At 45.6% G+C, this 15,000-nt stretch overlaps 1 protein-coding gene across 2 annotated transcripts in view; it reads left to right on the forward strand.

Annotated features, from left to right (window-relative positions):
* The window catches only part of efna5b (ephrin-A5b), a 94,692-nt gene that overhangs the window by 67,735 nt on the left and 11,957 nt on the right, over window positions 1-15,000 (forward strand). For both annotated transcript variants that reach the window (XM_030359123.1, XM_030359122.1), the window contains exon 2: window positions 10,209-10,501. In XM_030359123.1, coding sequence (XP_030214983.1) covers window positions 10,209-10,501 — 293 coding nt within the window. The remainder of the gene's footprint in view (window positions 1-10,208; window positions 10,502-15,000) is intronic.

Genomic DNA, 15,000 nt, shown 5'->3' on the forward strand with positions numbered 1-15,000 from the left:
TATTACGGAAGGACACACAGTGCTCTACCAGGAGGGTACTGTTGGTGTTTGTCCAACCCTCAGCAGGCCATTCACAGCTTGTTCCTATTCTCAGCTAAACATCGTGACCCATAAGTGTGTGTTCTGCCATCTTATTTGTGCCGTGTAAAACAAATACCGTTGTTTTGAAGTCAGTGGGGAGTTAGTTATATTCTTTGTTAGCTTACTGTTTCCTTCCTCCCTCTGTGTCTCCCCTTTTCTTTGTCTTTGTCTCTCTCCATCTCTAATAACTTTGTGGGGTCCACGTTTTACACGACTCAGGGCCAGTTTCATTGTTTCGACTCTGTAGCTGATGCCAAATAGCTTGTCACCATAAAACAATGAATTATGATAAATGGCAATCCTGCCACCCACCCAATGATGTGGGCGTATTAATTGGCACTAACACAGAATGTGTGACAGTGCACAAGACCGGCATGCATAAACACACCAAAGGGCGTGCACTTTCATAGGGCAAAGATGTATTGTTGATGTGTGCCACTCAAACACTCATTTAAAAAACATTTATATTTGTTTATTTGACAGTGACAGTACACATTACAAACATTCCTATAATGTGTCAGAGTTAGCCCGGAATGTTAGTTTACATCTGCCTGGTCAGGACATCACTGGCCAGGTCATAGCGCATAGTGTGACTGCCTTCCTCCTGCTCTCTGTGTCTATCACTATGTGGTTCTCCCTCCTTGTTAGGATGCCATACAGTATTTACAGTGGGATGGCAATGTCTTCGGGGCAGTGATGATTCAGGAGGAAGCCCTGGGGTTGACAGGATATCGGGGGACGTTGCATTTTTGGCTGACTTCCTTGGCAACAAGACATAAAGCAATCCCTTTACACACAGATGCCCGCACAGACAGACACACACACACACACAGACGCACGCACGCACGCACACACACACACACACACACACACACACACACACACACACACACACACACACACACACACACACACACACACACACACACGTGCGCGCGCGCAAACACACAAATCCATACACGTTTGCGCGCACACACATGCAAATATCCCAAAACAATGATATGAACTGTTCCTTCGCTCGATTCAAAAGTAAATGGGCTCAGAGGAAGTACGTGCCTGTGTTACTTTTGTTTTTGCTCTTGATCTTCGAGAAGCTGACACAATCTAGATCAAACGCTCACAATGGTAACCATACATCAAACCCCCTCACTCGGCTACCAACCTAGAACAAGAACTCTTCTGTCACCGCCTATGATTTACTGACTCTTTCCCCCCACGGGGCAAAACGAGGTCTTGGAGACATAAATGGGAATGAGAAATGAATATAGTTAGCAGCACTGTCAAGGGTGGTAGTGTGTGTGTGTGTGTGTGTGTGTGTGTGTGTGTGTGTGTGTGTGTGTGTGTGTTTGGGAGTTGGGAAAAGAGGACGAGGTTGAGACAGTATATACCTGACTCATTGGAGGGAGGGCGAGGGAGAGAGAGAGTTCGAGAGAGTCAGACAGGTAGACATGAAGACAAACAGAGAGACTGATAGAAATGCAGGGAGACAAACAAACAGAGAGCCAGACAGACTAAGAGTCCAGAGAGACAGGTAAACAGGTAGACAGACAGACAGACAGGTTGACATTCACGCAGACAGAAAGGTAGACAGGCAGACAGAGTCCAGACAGACAGGTTGACGTGCAGACAGACAGACTGAGAGTCCGGACAGACAGTCAGCCAGAGTTAAACGAAAGGCTCTCAGACAGACAGATCTACCCACCGACTACAGATGCAGTGTGGGTGGAGACCTCGTGGCAGAGAGTACATAGAAGGCAAGGGGAGAGCAGAGGGATATGACGGAATGCACAAGCCTGTCCAACTGGGCCTCTGGACCGGGCCATATATTATCACCATATATTATCCTTGCTCGGCCACCTGCTGCGATGCTACAGCAACACTAGATGTGATACTGTGATACGCCTGCGGCTACGTGTGTGGTGTGTGTGTGTGTGTCTGTGCGTGTCTGTTTGGGAGGGGGAATTCCGTAAAGGTGTCTACCATCCGCATGTTCCTGCATTCATACAAGCCTTACCCTCCGTGTGTGCTCATGTCGAGGGGGTGACATCAGTAATACGGGACATCCTATAGGTCTGATCCTCCTGGGAGAGCCCCCCCAAGGAGCAGTAAGTCTAGAGGCCAGTTAGTCAGGGAGGAATGTTGCTGTCAGGCTAGACAGCAGATGAGACTGTCTCACATGCCCCTCCTCTGACTTCACCAAGCTATCTCTCTCCCGCTCTCTCCCTGTCCATGTCTCTCTGTCCATGTCTCCTCTCTCTCTCTATGTCTCTCTATCTCTCTCTCTGTGTCTCTGCCTCTCACTCTCTGTTTCTCTCTGTCTCTATTGCTCTGTCTGTGTGTCTATCTGTCTCTCTGTGTCTCTCTGACTCTCTTTCTGTCTGGATCTCTCTTACACTATTCTCTCGTACGCTCTCTCTCTCTCTCTCTCTCTCTCTCTCTCTCTCTCTCTCTCTCTCTCTCTCTCTCTCTCTCTCTCTCTCTCTCTCTCTCTCTCTCTCTATTAGGTGGAGAGGCTTGTCTACCTCTGGCCTCTCCGGCCCTTGCGTCCCTCTTTGTCTTTTTGTCTCTCTATCTATCTCTCTTCATCTCTCGCCACTCTTTGTCTCTGGGGGTGTCTGGCTGGGTACCAAGGTATCAGAGGTTAGAGACCTCCGCTGCCATCTATACACTTTGAACACCGGCATGTGAAATGCATTGTTCGCTGACACGGGCTCCGAACTATGTCGAGAAGACTCATCTATCAAAGAGACACTGTGAATTTTAACAGGACACCTCTGATCCACCCCACTCATACAACGGGTTGAAACCCCCTTACCTTCAGCCTCAACACGCAACACGGGTTCAGTCCAAAGCATCCTCGTAGAGTTTTCACCCTTCTTTGACACAATTCCTATTCACAATGTTTGTATGCAAAATGATATAATGTATGCATATCACTCATTGTATAATTGCATTACAATGGTAATAGTTTCAAAGTCCTTGACTTTTAAAGGCATGGGAACATTACAAGAATGTGAATCAGAAAGAAGGGAAAACAACACACTGCGATTTAAACTAGTAACTCTCTCCCCACACTTCATCTCTAGCTGTTCTTATTTTCATTCCAGAGTAAACACACGCAATTATCTATCCACTCCACTCAACACCATCCACCTCCTACCCATCTCTCTCTCTCTCTCTCTCTCTCTCTCTCCCCTCTTTCTCTCAAACGCTCTCTCTCTCTGTCATTCTCTCTCTCGCTCCTTCCCTCGCCCTCCCTCTCGCTCTCTCTCTCTCTCTCTCTCTCTCGGTTTTCCATCAACCCAATCATCTACAATTATAAAATGAGTTGCCATCATTTCCAGACTAGTGCAAAAATGTATGCAGTGTTTGTGTCCACGTTTGTGTTTCAGTTAGATGATAAAGATGTACTTATTGCGTAGTTCAGCCAGAGTTCATCATTTGCCATTTGTCATGAGAAATGTTTTCTCTCTGGATTTAAATCATTGTACGCACACACACACACACACACACACACACACACACACACACACACACACACACACACACACACACACACACACACACACACACACACACACACACACACACACACACACACACACACACACGTACGCACACATGCACACGCACAATGATCTAGGTTTCTTTGTACTTCCTATTTGTAGATTAGTCTAATTTGATTAAGAAAGTACATTCCCTGACTATATAGCATTCAAAGCGATCCTAGTATTAGAAAGATTATGTGGTTTTTGAGTGACATTTGCAAACGTTGAGGGAGTGACAAAACAAGTATTCAACAAAAGTTCTCCAGACGAAAATACAAAATTCTATACAGAGTTGCTATGGTGACACAATGTGACTGGTCCTTTGAAACAAGCAATTTTGTCACAGTTATTTTATAATACTATTATACTGACAGTACAATGCTGTTAATATAAAAAATAGAAGCCATGGATACCTAAAAATATGATTGGAAATGTGACAACTATATATTTTATAGCACTTTTACACTGATTCTTCTCAGAGTCCATTGTAAAAGTTTTTATTCAGTGAGTTTGATTGGTTGTTAAATAAAAAATGGACAATGTGCAAGTAACCAATGCCGTTTCAGTATAAAAAATATTAGATTGAAGGTCATGTCATGTTTTAGTAGTAATTGGCATATGATCATGATCGTATTGTCATTTATATTAATTAGTGTAACAGCATGTCTGAATACTTTGATTGCTGAATATTTTACTGAAGATCTCAGTAATATGTGGACTCATATGCTCATACCTTGGATGATTAACAATGAGTCCATTTCTTGAGGCTTTCATCAATCTTTCTGTCTTCATGCACACACTTTTGTGTGCAGGTGGGTCTGTGCGCATGTGTGCGCATGCATGTGTGTGTTTTCGCTTGTGTGTGACCAACAATACATAAAAATGCATACGTCCAAACTAGCCAGCCTGCTTTTTTTTTTTAAATGTGTGGGGGGTTCACCCTGGTTTTGTGTTTGTGTGCATTTATGTGTGTGTGTGTGTGTGTGTGTGTGTGTGTGTGTGTGTGTGTGTGTGTGTGTGTGTGTGTGTGTGTGTGTGTGTGTGTGTGTGTGTGTGTGTGCAGCACTGTCAGTGGGCTGTGTAATTGAAATGGAAATGAGCCAATCACACACTGCAGTGGCACCACATTCACTTAACTGCTGCAGCACTTCTCAGCCCTCATTTTGTTTGTGACTATGTCCGTGTATGTATGTGTGTATGCAACATGTATGTGTGTCTGTGTTGTGTATGTGTGTGTTTCTGTGTGTGTGTTTCTGTGTGTTTGTGTCCATGGGTTCACGTGGGTGAGAGAGTTGTGGTGCTTACAATTATGTTTCTTGCTGTACATCTTAACTAGATTTGAAATTCGTTTTTTTCCCTTCGTTGCTGTGTTTACTTTAAAAGTCAATACAAAGTCAGGATAAATCAGATCGGATCGCATCAAATCAAGCCAGACCCTTTATCCTGTGCAGTTTGACAGGAAAAAAATGCCCTTGGCAAGGTTTTAGCCAATTATCATCATGCAACACTTTAATAGAAATCCTGTTTACATAACCAAAGGCCCTTTCTTTACATGACATCAAAGGAAATATAACTCACACACTCTCACTTACTAAAAAGCACATGCACAGTTAGTCACTCACTAACCTCTTTACATTCCCGCATATACTCATAATTCACATAACACACACCCTCTCTCTCACACACACACACACACACACACACACACACACACACACACACACACACACACACACACACACACACACACACACACACACACACACAACCGCAGAACCATGCACCCTCTCTTGTAGTCCCCGCACCACCCATCCTGTGCCTGCCTAAGTGCTGTGACCCACGGTTCTCTGGGAACAGCTGTGGCATAACAGAGACGTGCAATTATCACCATTTGACAATTAGCCTGCCATCCAGCTCTGCTCCTTAATTACCCCATATACTACAAGCAGCCCATGGCTGTCATACTCCCCATGCCTGCCTGATAGCCCGAATGGGCAAAGTCTCACGCTCATATACTTGATGTGATATACCACGTGTGTGTGTGGGTGTGAGTGTGTGTGTGAATGCATGTGTGTGTGTGCATGTGTCTGTGTGTTAGTGTGTATGGCCTCAACCGTACATATGCACAAATAATGATTGCATGTGTTCATGATTGCACCAAGGCACGCAACCTCCGCCCTCAAATGTGCAAACATCTGTGCGTTATTGGTAAATGCATTCATAGAAGAAACCAAAGGCTGGACAACTCGCAGCTTTTACCCTGTTATTTGCAACGTGCCTTTAGCTTTTATCCAGGAGACTGAACATAAAGACACACACACACACACACATACACATCCGCGTGCATGCCCACACACACACACACACACACACACACACACACACACACACACACACACACACACACACACACACACACACACACACACACACACACACACACACACACACACACACACACAAATGCCGATGTACAGACAGACACAATTGCCTTCTCTAAGCGAGAATTAATTTACATTCTCTTTGTGCGAGATGAATTGGTATTCACGGCAGCGTTATCTTAGCCGCTGCTCTGTCTCTATCGACCCCCAACGTTCATCTATCCCTTCCCCCAACTCGTTCTCCCTCACTCACTCTCTCTCTCCGCTGTGTCTCAGCCAGGCCCTCTTTACTGCTTATTCCACTCTTTATGATGCTTAGAAAAGACGCCACTGTCCGGCCCCCACTTGATTTACATTCCTGCGCCGCTCAATTGCCTCCCGTTGCGGGTTTGTACCACACAGAGCCCTAATGTATGTTTGAATACATGTCCACTCTGGGCTGACGAACCATTTCCGCTTTTCCGCTGAACTGCAGAAAGTGTTTATATTTAAGTCCGGCGGTCGCTCCAGAAGGCAAGAGCTACAAACAAGTCGGTCTCCACTCTCTCGCTCTCCACCCGCCCAGTGTCCTTGGTGTTTCGCATTGACCAAGAGCACGATGTTCTTCCTCCAAAAAAAATGAATCCGTACTGGAATAAATTGTTGCGCATAGATGTTATAGTTTTGGACTATGACTTCATACCGTGTGGTTTGTCCTCTTCATAGGGTGCCATTCAGCACTATTTATGTCTTTGTGCAATGGGTGTGAAAGAGGAGTGTGTGTGTTGCATGTATAACGGTGGGTACTGTTGGTGTGTGTACACACACATTATGGGTGTGTGTACACACACCCATAGTACCCCATAGTGCTACAAATGCCGGTCCTGTCCCCTTTTTATGTGCTCACTCACCCGAACATCCTCTGGTTCATTTGCAGTCCGCACCACCAACCACTGTTCTGACTGCTCAGGCAGGCAGAGAAGGGCAGCTGAAATGCACACACACAGACACACAACCCCCCCCCCCCCCCCCCCCCCCACACACACACACACACACACACACACAACCCCCCCACATACACACACACAGACACACACACACACACACACACTCATACACACATACACACAAACAAATACACACATACACATACGTACACTAGAGCTTATAGGAGCAGTAAAGGGTGTGAACGTGTGTTTTTGTGTGTGTGTTTATGTGTATGTGTGTGTGTGTGTGTGTGTGTGTGTGTGTGTGTGTGTGTGTGTGTGTGTGTGTGTGTGTGTGTGTGTGTGTGTGAGTGTATGTGTGTTAATGGAAGGATGTGGCCATTAAGTCAGTGACATTTTTAAGCAGTGAGGGGGAGGAGGAGGCTGGACCTTTGCTGACATGTTTTAAATGAGATGTTACAGATGAGTTGCTCCACGCCTTAGCGATAAACACACAGACACACACGCGCACACACAGACACACAGACACACAAAAACACACACACACACACACACACACACACACACACACACACACACACACACACACACACACACACACACACACACACACACACACACACACACACACACACACACACACAGGCTAGGGTATTTATTTTCCACATGTTAACAAACACAGGATTATCTTCCTCTATCAAAACCCAAACGCACGCACATACACAGACACAGGCGAGTGCTGATAAATATGGAGAGAAGGGAACCTTGGACAGAGGACAGATGTTGTTGTAGGAGGTCATTCTTCATCTAATTGACTTAATGTGACTTTTATTATCTGACCCCTGCCAGGAACCATTAGATGACATATAAGAAAACCCACTAGATGGTATTTCACTCATATTTCCTTGTGATTTGATCACGATTTGATTCCACCAAATGTGGCTTTGCATTAACTATATCAGCAGTTCAATATTGTGTTTCTGAGAACATCAACATACTCGAAGAGATGGCGCATCCGTCTTCGGGTTAGCTAGGAATGTTTCAACAAATGGAATGAAATACAGGATAACAGATTGAGAGAAATAAATAAATACGTGGCTCGGGCCTAAAGACATGGCACGCTCTGTTTCTACTGATGAATCGATCCTCAAGATTAATCCTCAGGAATAAATAATTGATTCCATTATATTGTTTATTCAGGGTGCTTTGTTTGGGTGGGGGCTACGGGGTGTTGGTCCAAACGCAATGTCAAATGTTATTTTCTCTCTGTTAAATTTGTCTCTATATTTTTGTGTGTCTGTGGGTGGGAGAGAGAGAGAGAGAGAGAGAGAGAGAGAGAGAGAGAGAGAGAGAGAGAGAGAGAGAGAGAGAGAGAGAGAGAGAGAGAGAGAGGGGGAGAGAGGGGGAGAGAGAGAGAGAGACACACACACACACACAAGGAGAGAGAGAGAGAATGTGTGTGTGTGTGTGTGCTTTGAGCTAAATGGAAGGCGTTGCGTTCCTGGGGTGAGTGTTTACAGGTGTGAAATGTTTACTCTGCAAACGTGGCCCACTGTGACCCCAGGGCCATAGTCAACCTGTCTCAAAATGTGCAGCCAGCCACTCACTACAGGTAGAGAGAGGTAGAGAACGATAGGCATAGACAGGTAGAGAGAGGAGGATAGCGAGAGAAAGAGGTAGAGAGAGAGAGGTAGAGAGAGAGAGAGAGAGAGAGAGAGAGAGAGAGAGAGAGGGAGAGAGGGAGAGAGAGAGAGGGAGAGAGAGAGAGAGAGAGAGAGAGAGAGAGAGAGAGAGAGAGAGAGAGAGAGAGAGAGAGAGAGAGAGAGAGAGAGAGAGCTGGAGCAAGGGAGACAGGGGAGAAACACATGGCAAGTAATTACACTATTTTAGGGAGGCAGGGAAATTCCTCAGCTGAGAGAGATCTATGGGCAACTGAATGGACACAAGTAGGGCTTGTGTGTGTGAGCATGTGTGTGTCTCTGCGTGTGTCTTTGTGCATGGCATGTCCCACTTGCTTTATGTCTGTCTACTTGCATTTAGTCTCAACACAAGATGTTGTTGTACGTTAGTTAAACCTTTATTGTTAACGCATGCTTGTCTATGTGCATATGTGTCCGCACATGTGAAATGAATGGGCAATGTGACGGCCATTTGCCGTTCATTTGAATATTCACATTCAATCGTGCAATGTGTGGCCGTTGTGCAACCGATGCGGGACCTCACATCACAACCACGAGAAACAGCCAGACTCTACCTTTCTCATTAAATGTGTCTGGACCATCTCATATACTGCCACTCATGAGCACTTTGCACTTAGTTTGAGCTTCTCCGCATCTCAGTATGGTTGGCGTTGCTTAAATTGTTTTTCCCTTGGAAGTCGCTCAGTTTTCTGAGTGACTGAAAAAGAATGTATTCTCAGAGTTTGACCCCTTCAGTTTGGTTTAAATGTGAGCGCGAGGGAGTGTAAATACGTGTTGCCAAACGACAGATTTATAGACTGGCCGACGGACATTTGTTGAAGCGAGTAGATGCGACGTGTGTAAGGAATGTTTGGGGATCAAACATGCGGTCGCTTCTTGAGTGCTGTATCCGAAGGCAATGCACTTTCCACGTACCACACGTACGAAACCACCACAGAGTTTATATGTCACCTGGCCTGCACTTGAGTCAGGGCTATTTTGTGTTGTGAATGTTGTAAGGTGGATGAACCCCTTGTTCTTTGCATATGTGGATCAAGTGTGTACGACTGAGCCCTCATTAAGACAAATTGCCTGTGATGGTAAAAGCCATTCGGGGTGATGGTGGTGGGGGGGGTTGACATTCTCAGAGCTGTGTTTAAACATGTTCTTCTAATGAAACGGAAAAATACTTCCCGTTTTCTTCAAGATGATCCACTTCAGGGCCTTTTTTTGATGATCATGTCCATGTTGCAAATATTACTGATAATACGGTATCACGATTAAAATCTCGAAGAATCAATTCACATTTCCATTCCTGACACTCCGCATCTGCTTTTTCCCTCCCTAATATCAGATTTCCTGGGGAATTCATGAAAAGTCGAAATATGTCATGCTGTCTCACTCTGTGCCCATTTATGGTCGTAGTTTCGGGGTTCAAATACATCTTTCCCATGACCTGACGTCCGCCACAGACCTCCGACTGTAACCCAAAGAAAAACAACTTTATTATTCGTGTTTGGTCTTCGTAACGTATTCCGCCACCTCGCCTGTCACCTAATCGCACTGTTCCCTTTGTCCCCTCTCCCCTGGCAGGTTCCACCGCAGCGACTACCACATCGACGTCTGCATCAACGACTACCTGGACGTGTACTGTCCCCACTACGAGGACTCGGTGCCGGTGGAGCGGGCCGAGCGCTACGTCCTGTACATGGTCAACTACGACGGCTACAGCACGTGCGACCACACCGCCAAGGGCTTCAAGCGCTGGGAGTGCAACCGGCCGCACTCCCCTAACGGGCCGCTCAAGTTCTCCGAGAAGTTCCAGCTCTTCACCCCCTTCTCCCTGGGCTTCGAGTTCCGCCCGGGCAGAGAGTACTACTACATCTGTGAGTCAGGCCCCGCGCGGTCCAAGGTCACACACACACACGCACGTGCCCACGCGTGCATTAACGCACGCACACACACGCACACACACACACCACACACAGACGCACACACACACACCACACACAGACACAAACCACACACAGACACACACACACACACACACACACACACACACACACAAAAGCAGACAAACACACACACACACACATACACAAACAGACAATCACATACACAAACAGACAATCACACACACACACACACACACACACACACACACACACACACACACACACACACACACACACACACCACACACACATAAACACACACACACACACACACACACACACACACACACACACACACACACACACACGCACACACACACACACACACACCCACCCACAAACTTGTGTATGCATCTACACACACCACAGTCCACATACACGTACACACGGTTACAAGCGTACACGCAGCAGCACAGACATACATGCATCAAAACACATGGTTCAAAGCCTACACACACACACACATGCACACACGCACATATTTATCTCTGCACAAACATGCATATGCACACACACACATTGCAGGGGCAGAAGACGTATACTTGGCTGTAACAAAACACCTCTTTAAGCCCAGCCCAAGTAGAGAGCCTTACTGCATTTGTAAGTCGGCTTGCAAACGCACATGAATGCATATAAAAACAAAACACATGCACATACACCCTAACCACACACACACATACACACACCCACACACAGTATAAGAGCAGCAGGCTTATACTTAAAGGTATCAAAACACAGCTTTTACATTTCTTCTCCATGAAGGGTGTTGGAGAGATTATCGCGGCCCCCTTAATGTTGCGGCATTTGGGCCGAGCTCCTCACACCGCTCCCCTCCGCACTGGAATGTTCTTTCCTAAAATGGCAATGGAATCTGAGAGGAAGTCCGAACGGAGATAGGGTTTATAACGTTGTAGATCTCTTTACCCCTGCGCAGAACAATACAACACTCCATCTGTCATAACGACAGCCACCCTGTCTCCAGTGAAACACATCACCTCATCCAGAGGTTTTTGCGCTCAACGTTAACTTGTCTGCCTCTCGGCCCAGAGGAACGCGTTCCGGCAGGGGCTCTGTCTGAAGCCGGCCGCCCCTGGGAAATTAGCTTTTTATCAAAGCAAGGTAGCGCGGTCAAACCCAGCCGAAGACTTTCCTCCTCCTACTGTGGAACGCACGCAGGATAAAGCAGCCCCTGAAAAAATATATAGAGTTTGCCAGGCGTAGAAATCAGAGTCAGCGGCCATCATTTGTCCTGATGTCCCCTCACAATACCCACTCAGGGGGGTCGTTTGGCTGTTATGCGGAGCCATATCGATAGCATTCCAGATCATGCGCGGGGCATTTGATATCATGGGAGTAATGTTAGAGCCTGACGCGGAGTAATACATCCTCCCAGAATGTGAGCCCTGAGGACTGGGAGTGATTGGTCCGTGTGTGTGTGTGTGTTTCTGTGTGTTTGTGTGTTTGTCGACGCGCACAAATACCGTGATATCAATCAAGCCGTGCCGACGTATCAGTTTTAGCAGTTAGCGCTGTCCTACTTAAGGCTGTCATTGCGAGAAGGCCCCCTCTGTAGTAGTTTACGGTGCTGTCGTCCACCCTTTCCCCATTCTACTCCCTATACCTCTATCCCGTCTCTCTTTCCTTATCCGCTACTCTCTCCTCCTGTCCGCGTCGCTCTCGGTTTGTCTGTATCTACCGGATCTTCGTCTCCGTCTTTGTCGCGGTATACATCTCTCTGTGTCCGACCGTGTCTCCCCCTCTCTCTTTCTTTCTCTTTCCTCCTCTGTGTCCCTCTCTGTCTGTCTCTCTCCCCAACGCTGTGAGGAGTCTGGGTGATTGCTGCAGGGACCGGGGACCCTAGTGGGCCGCGGGGTCCGCACATCCATCCTCTGTTTTTCTGAATTGAGAGCACTTTTATGAAGCAGTTAATTTGACAGCCAGCCAAGGCCCTCCTATCTTTTATTAATTTCACCTGTTTTTTCTGCTCTTCCGCAAGTTCACCATAGGACACCCGGGTGAGACCGAAATAAATCCTCGCAAAACAACAAGACAACTGTTGTTCTCATGGTGAATAAATGTTTTCCATCACCGCATTTCTTTGTTTTTTTCGTTCCTTCAGACTTTACAGACAGGGCGTTACGTTTTTAAGGTTCTTAACAAGCAGATGGTCGGTCATTTGTCTGGTTACAAGTAAGTATGTTTATCTTGGGCTTATGGAGCCTATTTGCATTGGCGAACGGGCCAAATGAGATAAGGAGTAAAAAAAAAAGAAAAGCAATAAAAGACGAAGTCTCACGATTTGTGGCCCAGATGGGGGTTAGTGAAAGGTCAGACAATTCATCCACTACCTCAGTCGTGATATTTTATTTTATTTTTTCCCTTCTCCGTTGAGAGATGCCTGTCCTGAGGGTTGGATTAAATTACATCAGGACAGACAGGACTTCCATGAAGCACATCCATTCGGTTGTAGCGCGCGCCGTATTGGTTTAGTGGCCTGCGGCGTCGTTCATTGGCTATTGAGTGATTCTATTGTGTGTCTTCTGTGTCCACGGAAACGGATATTAAAGTCATCCACCATGAAGCCGCCTGACGTCAGGCTTCCTTATATCGTTGTGTCCTCGTGGCCGCGGTGAACATTCATAAGACTTGAGGGGAGAAAGGCTGATGGAGTGGACTGTCAGAAGATTTCACTTAATATTAAATACTGACCGACCGACCGATTGGTGGACAGGCAGACAGACAGACTGAGGGACGTTGTATTATAGGGTTGGTGGTGGAATCGATTCATGTGCGTATTGGGATTCTTCGCTTCCGCAGTACTAAACATCATCAGGTTGACTAAATTTGGGGTGGGGAAAAACCCAGAAATATCAATGTCACCTTAGTTTTAATATATGAATGGTACTCGTCCTACAGAGGGCGCTATAGTCTATTTACATATAGTTAATTTGTATCTGCTTTATTCTGTTCTGTTTAGCCACTTATATTAAACAATGATGGACACTGATTGATCTGCAAAACCTGAACCCCAACGTTGAACCAACACGTTAAACCACACCAAAGATGAAATCGCAGAAGAAAACGTAGAAATCGTATCGCAGTTATCATATCAGAACTCAACCATCGTATCGTGAACTCCCTCCCGATAACCGTCCCTTTTGTATTATTGTCAGCATATAACATAACCTTGACTTATTTTTTGGAGAAGTTGTATTATGTTTAAAATGGAATAAATCTCATCTCCATACAAAAAACATGCCCCTTCCGTGTTATGAAGGACAGTCTCAACCCATTACCAATACAGTCATTGAACAGCTTCTTATGCTGTCCAGCTCTCATTAAGCCTGATACCCTAATATTGAAGCTTGATTGCCATGTCATTATTGTGGTTTCTCATAATTGCTCCTAACGAGCCCACAAAATGTGTTGTCATCAGCCAATCTGAAAAATAATAGTGGTCGGTAATAGCAAAGAATGGGTACAGATTGAAATGTGCTCTCTTTTTTTCTGTTTTCCATTCACAGTGAATTAAGATGATATAGCATGGCCCGTTCCGACACGTTGACCGCAAGCAGTAAAGCTTACAGGCTTACAAACATTGGGGTCACAGTTGACCCAGTCGAACAAGTAGGAGACGGACGTGACCTTTGGGTGCTATTTGGTTATCGTTGTTGATGCATCATAGTTCAGGGCTACTGTAGCGGGGCTAATTGAGAAAATAGCATGCATCATTAGCCGCCGAAGCAGGCTAAACTAGCAACTTGCGGCGCAAAATAAAACCATTACCGGGGATATATCCTGAACCAAAGGTCACCGCAGAGACACATGTACATAACGGAAACAAGTTTTGGAAATACTGTGTATCATATTAATTTGTTTATCAGAGACAGGCCAGCACCTAGCCAGGCCGTTCCATGAGGTTATGCATCTCATCTCATTTTGTTATTAACTCTAGAAATAAATTCAATTTTTTTTAATGCTATAAAAGGATAAATTATAGTTTATACAGTGTATATATTAAATCTAACCACATCATATCTTATCCTCATTTCACCATTATCTTCATCCTTCATTCGTGAAGGCAATTTATTTTTCACATAAATAAAGATATCAGATCTATTTATTCCAGAACAGAAAGGATTGCATGTAGATTGCACCCTCATACCCCATAAAACATCATTTATCGCGCCAGTGTTTCTCACGGCTCATCCTAACCAAATAACCCAGCAGCGGGGAGGCAAATGAATTATCTGCCCTCAGATATCAAATCCGACATGACTGATTTGATATCTACGCCGCAAATGAGCGCAAGGATGTCCAATTGCATTTAAATGGAGAAAAGGCCTGTTTATGTTCCATGCACCCTCCGCAATATGATGCAGGTCACGGCTTGATTTGTTGGATCTCTGATAAAATTAGAGGGGAGAGTA

This window comes from Gadus morhua, chromosome 6 (genome assembly GCF_902167405.1).
Source record: "Gadus morhua chromosome 6, gadMor3.0, whole genome shotgun sequence".
Lineage (NCBI taxonomy): Eukaryota > Metazoa > Chordata > Actinopteri > Gadiformes > Gadidae > Gadus > Gadus morhua.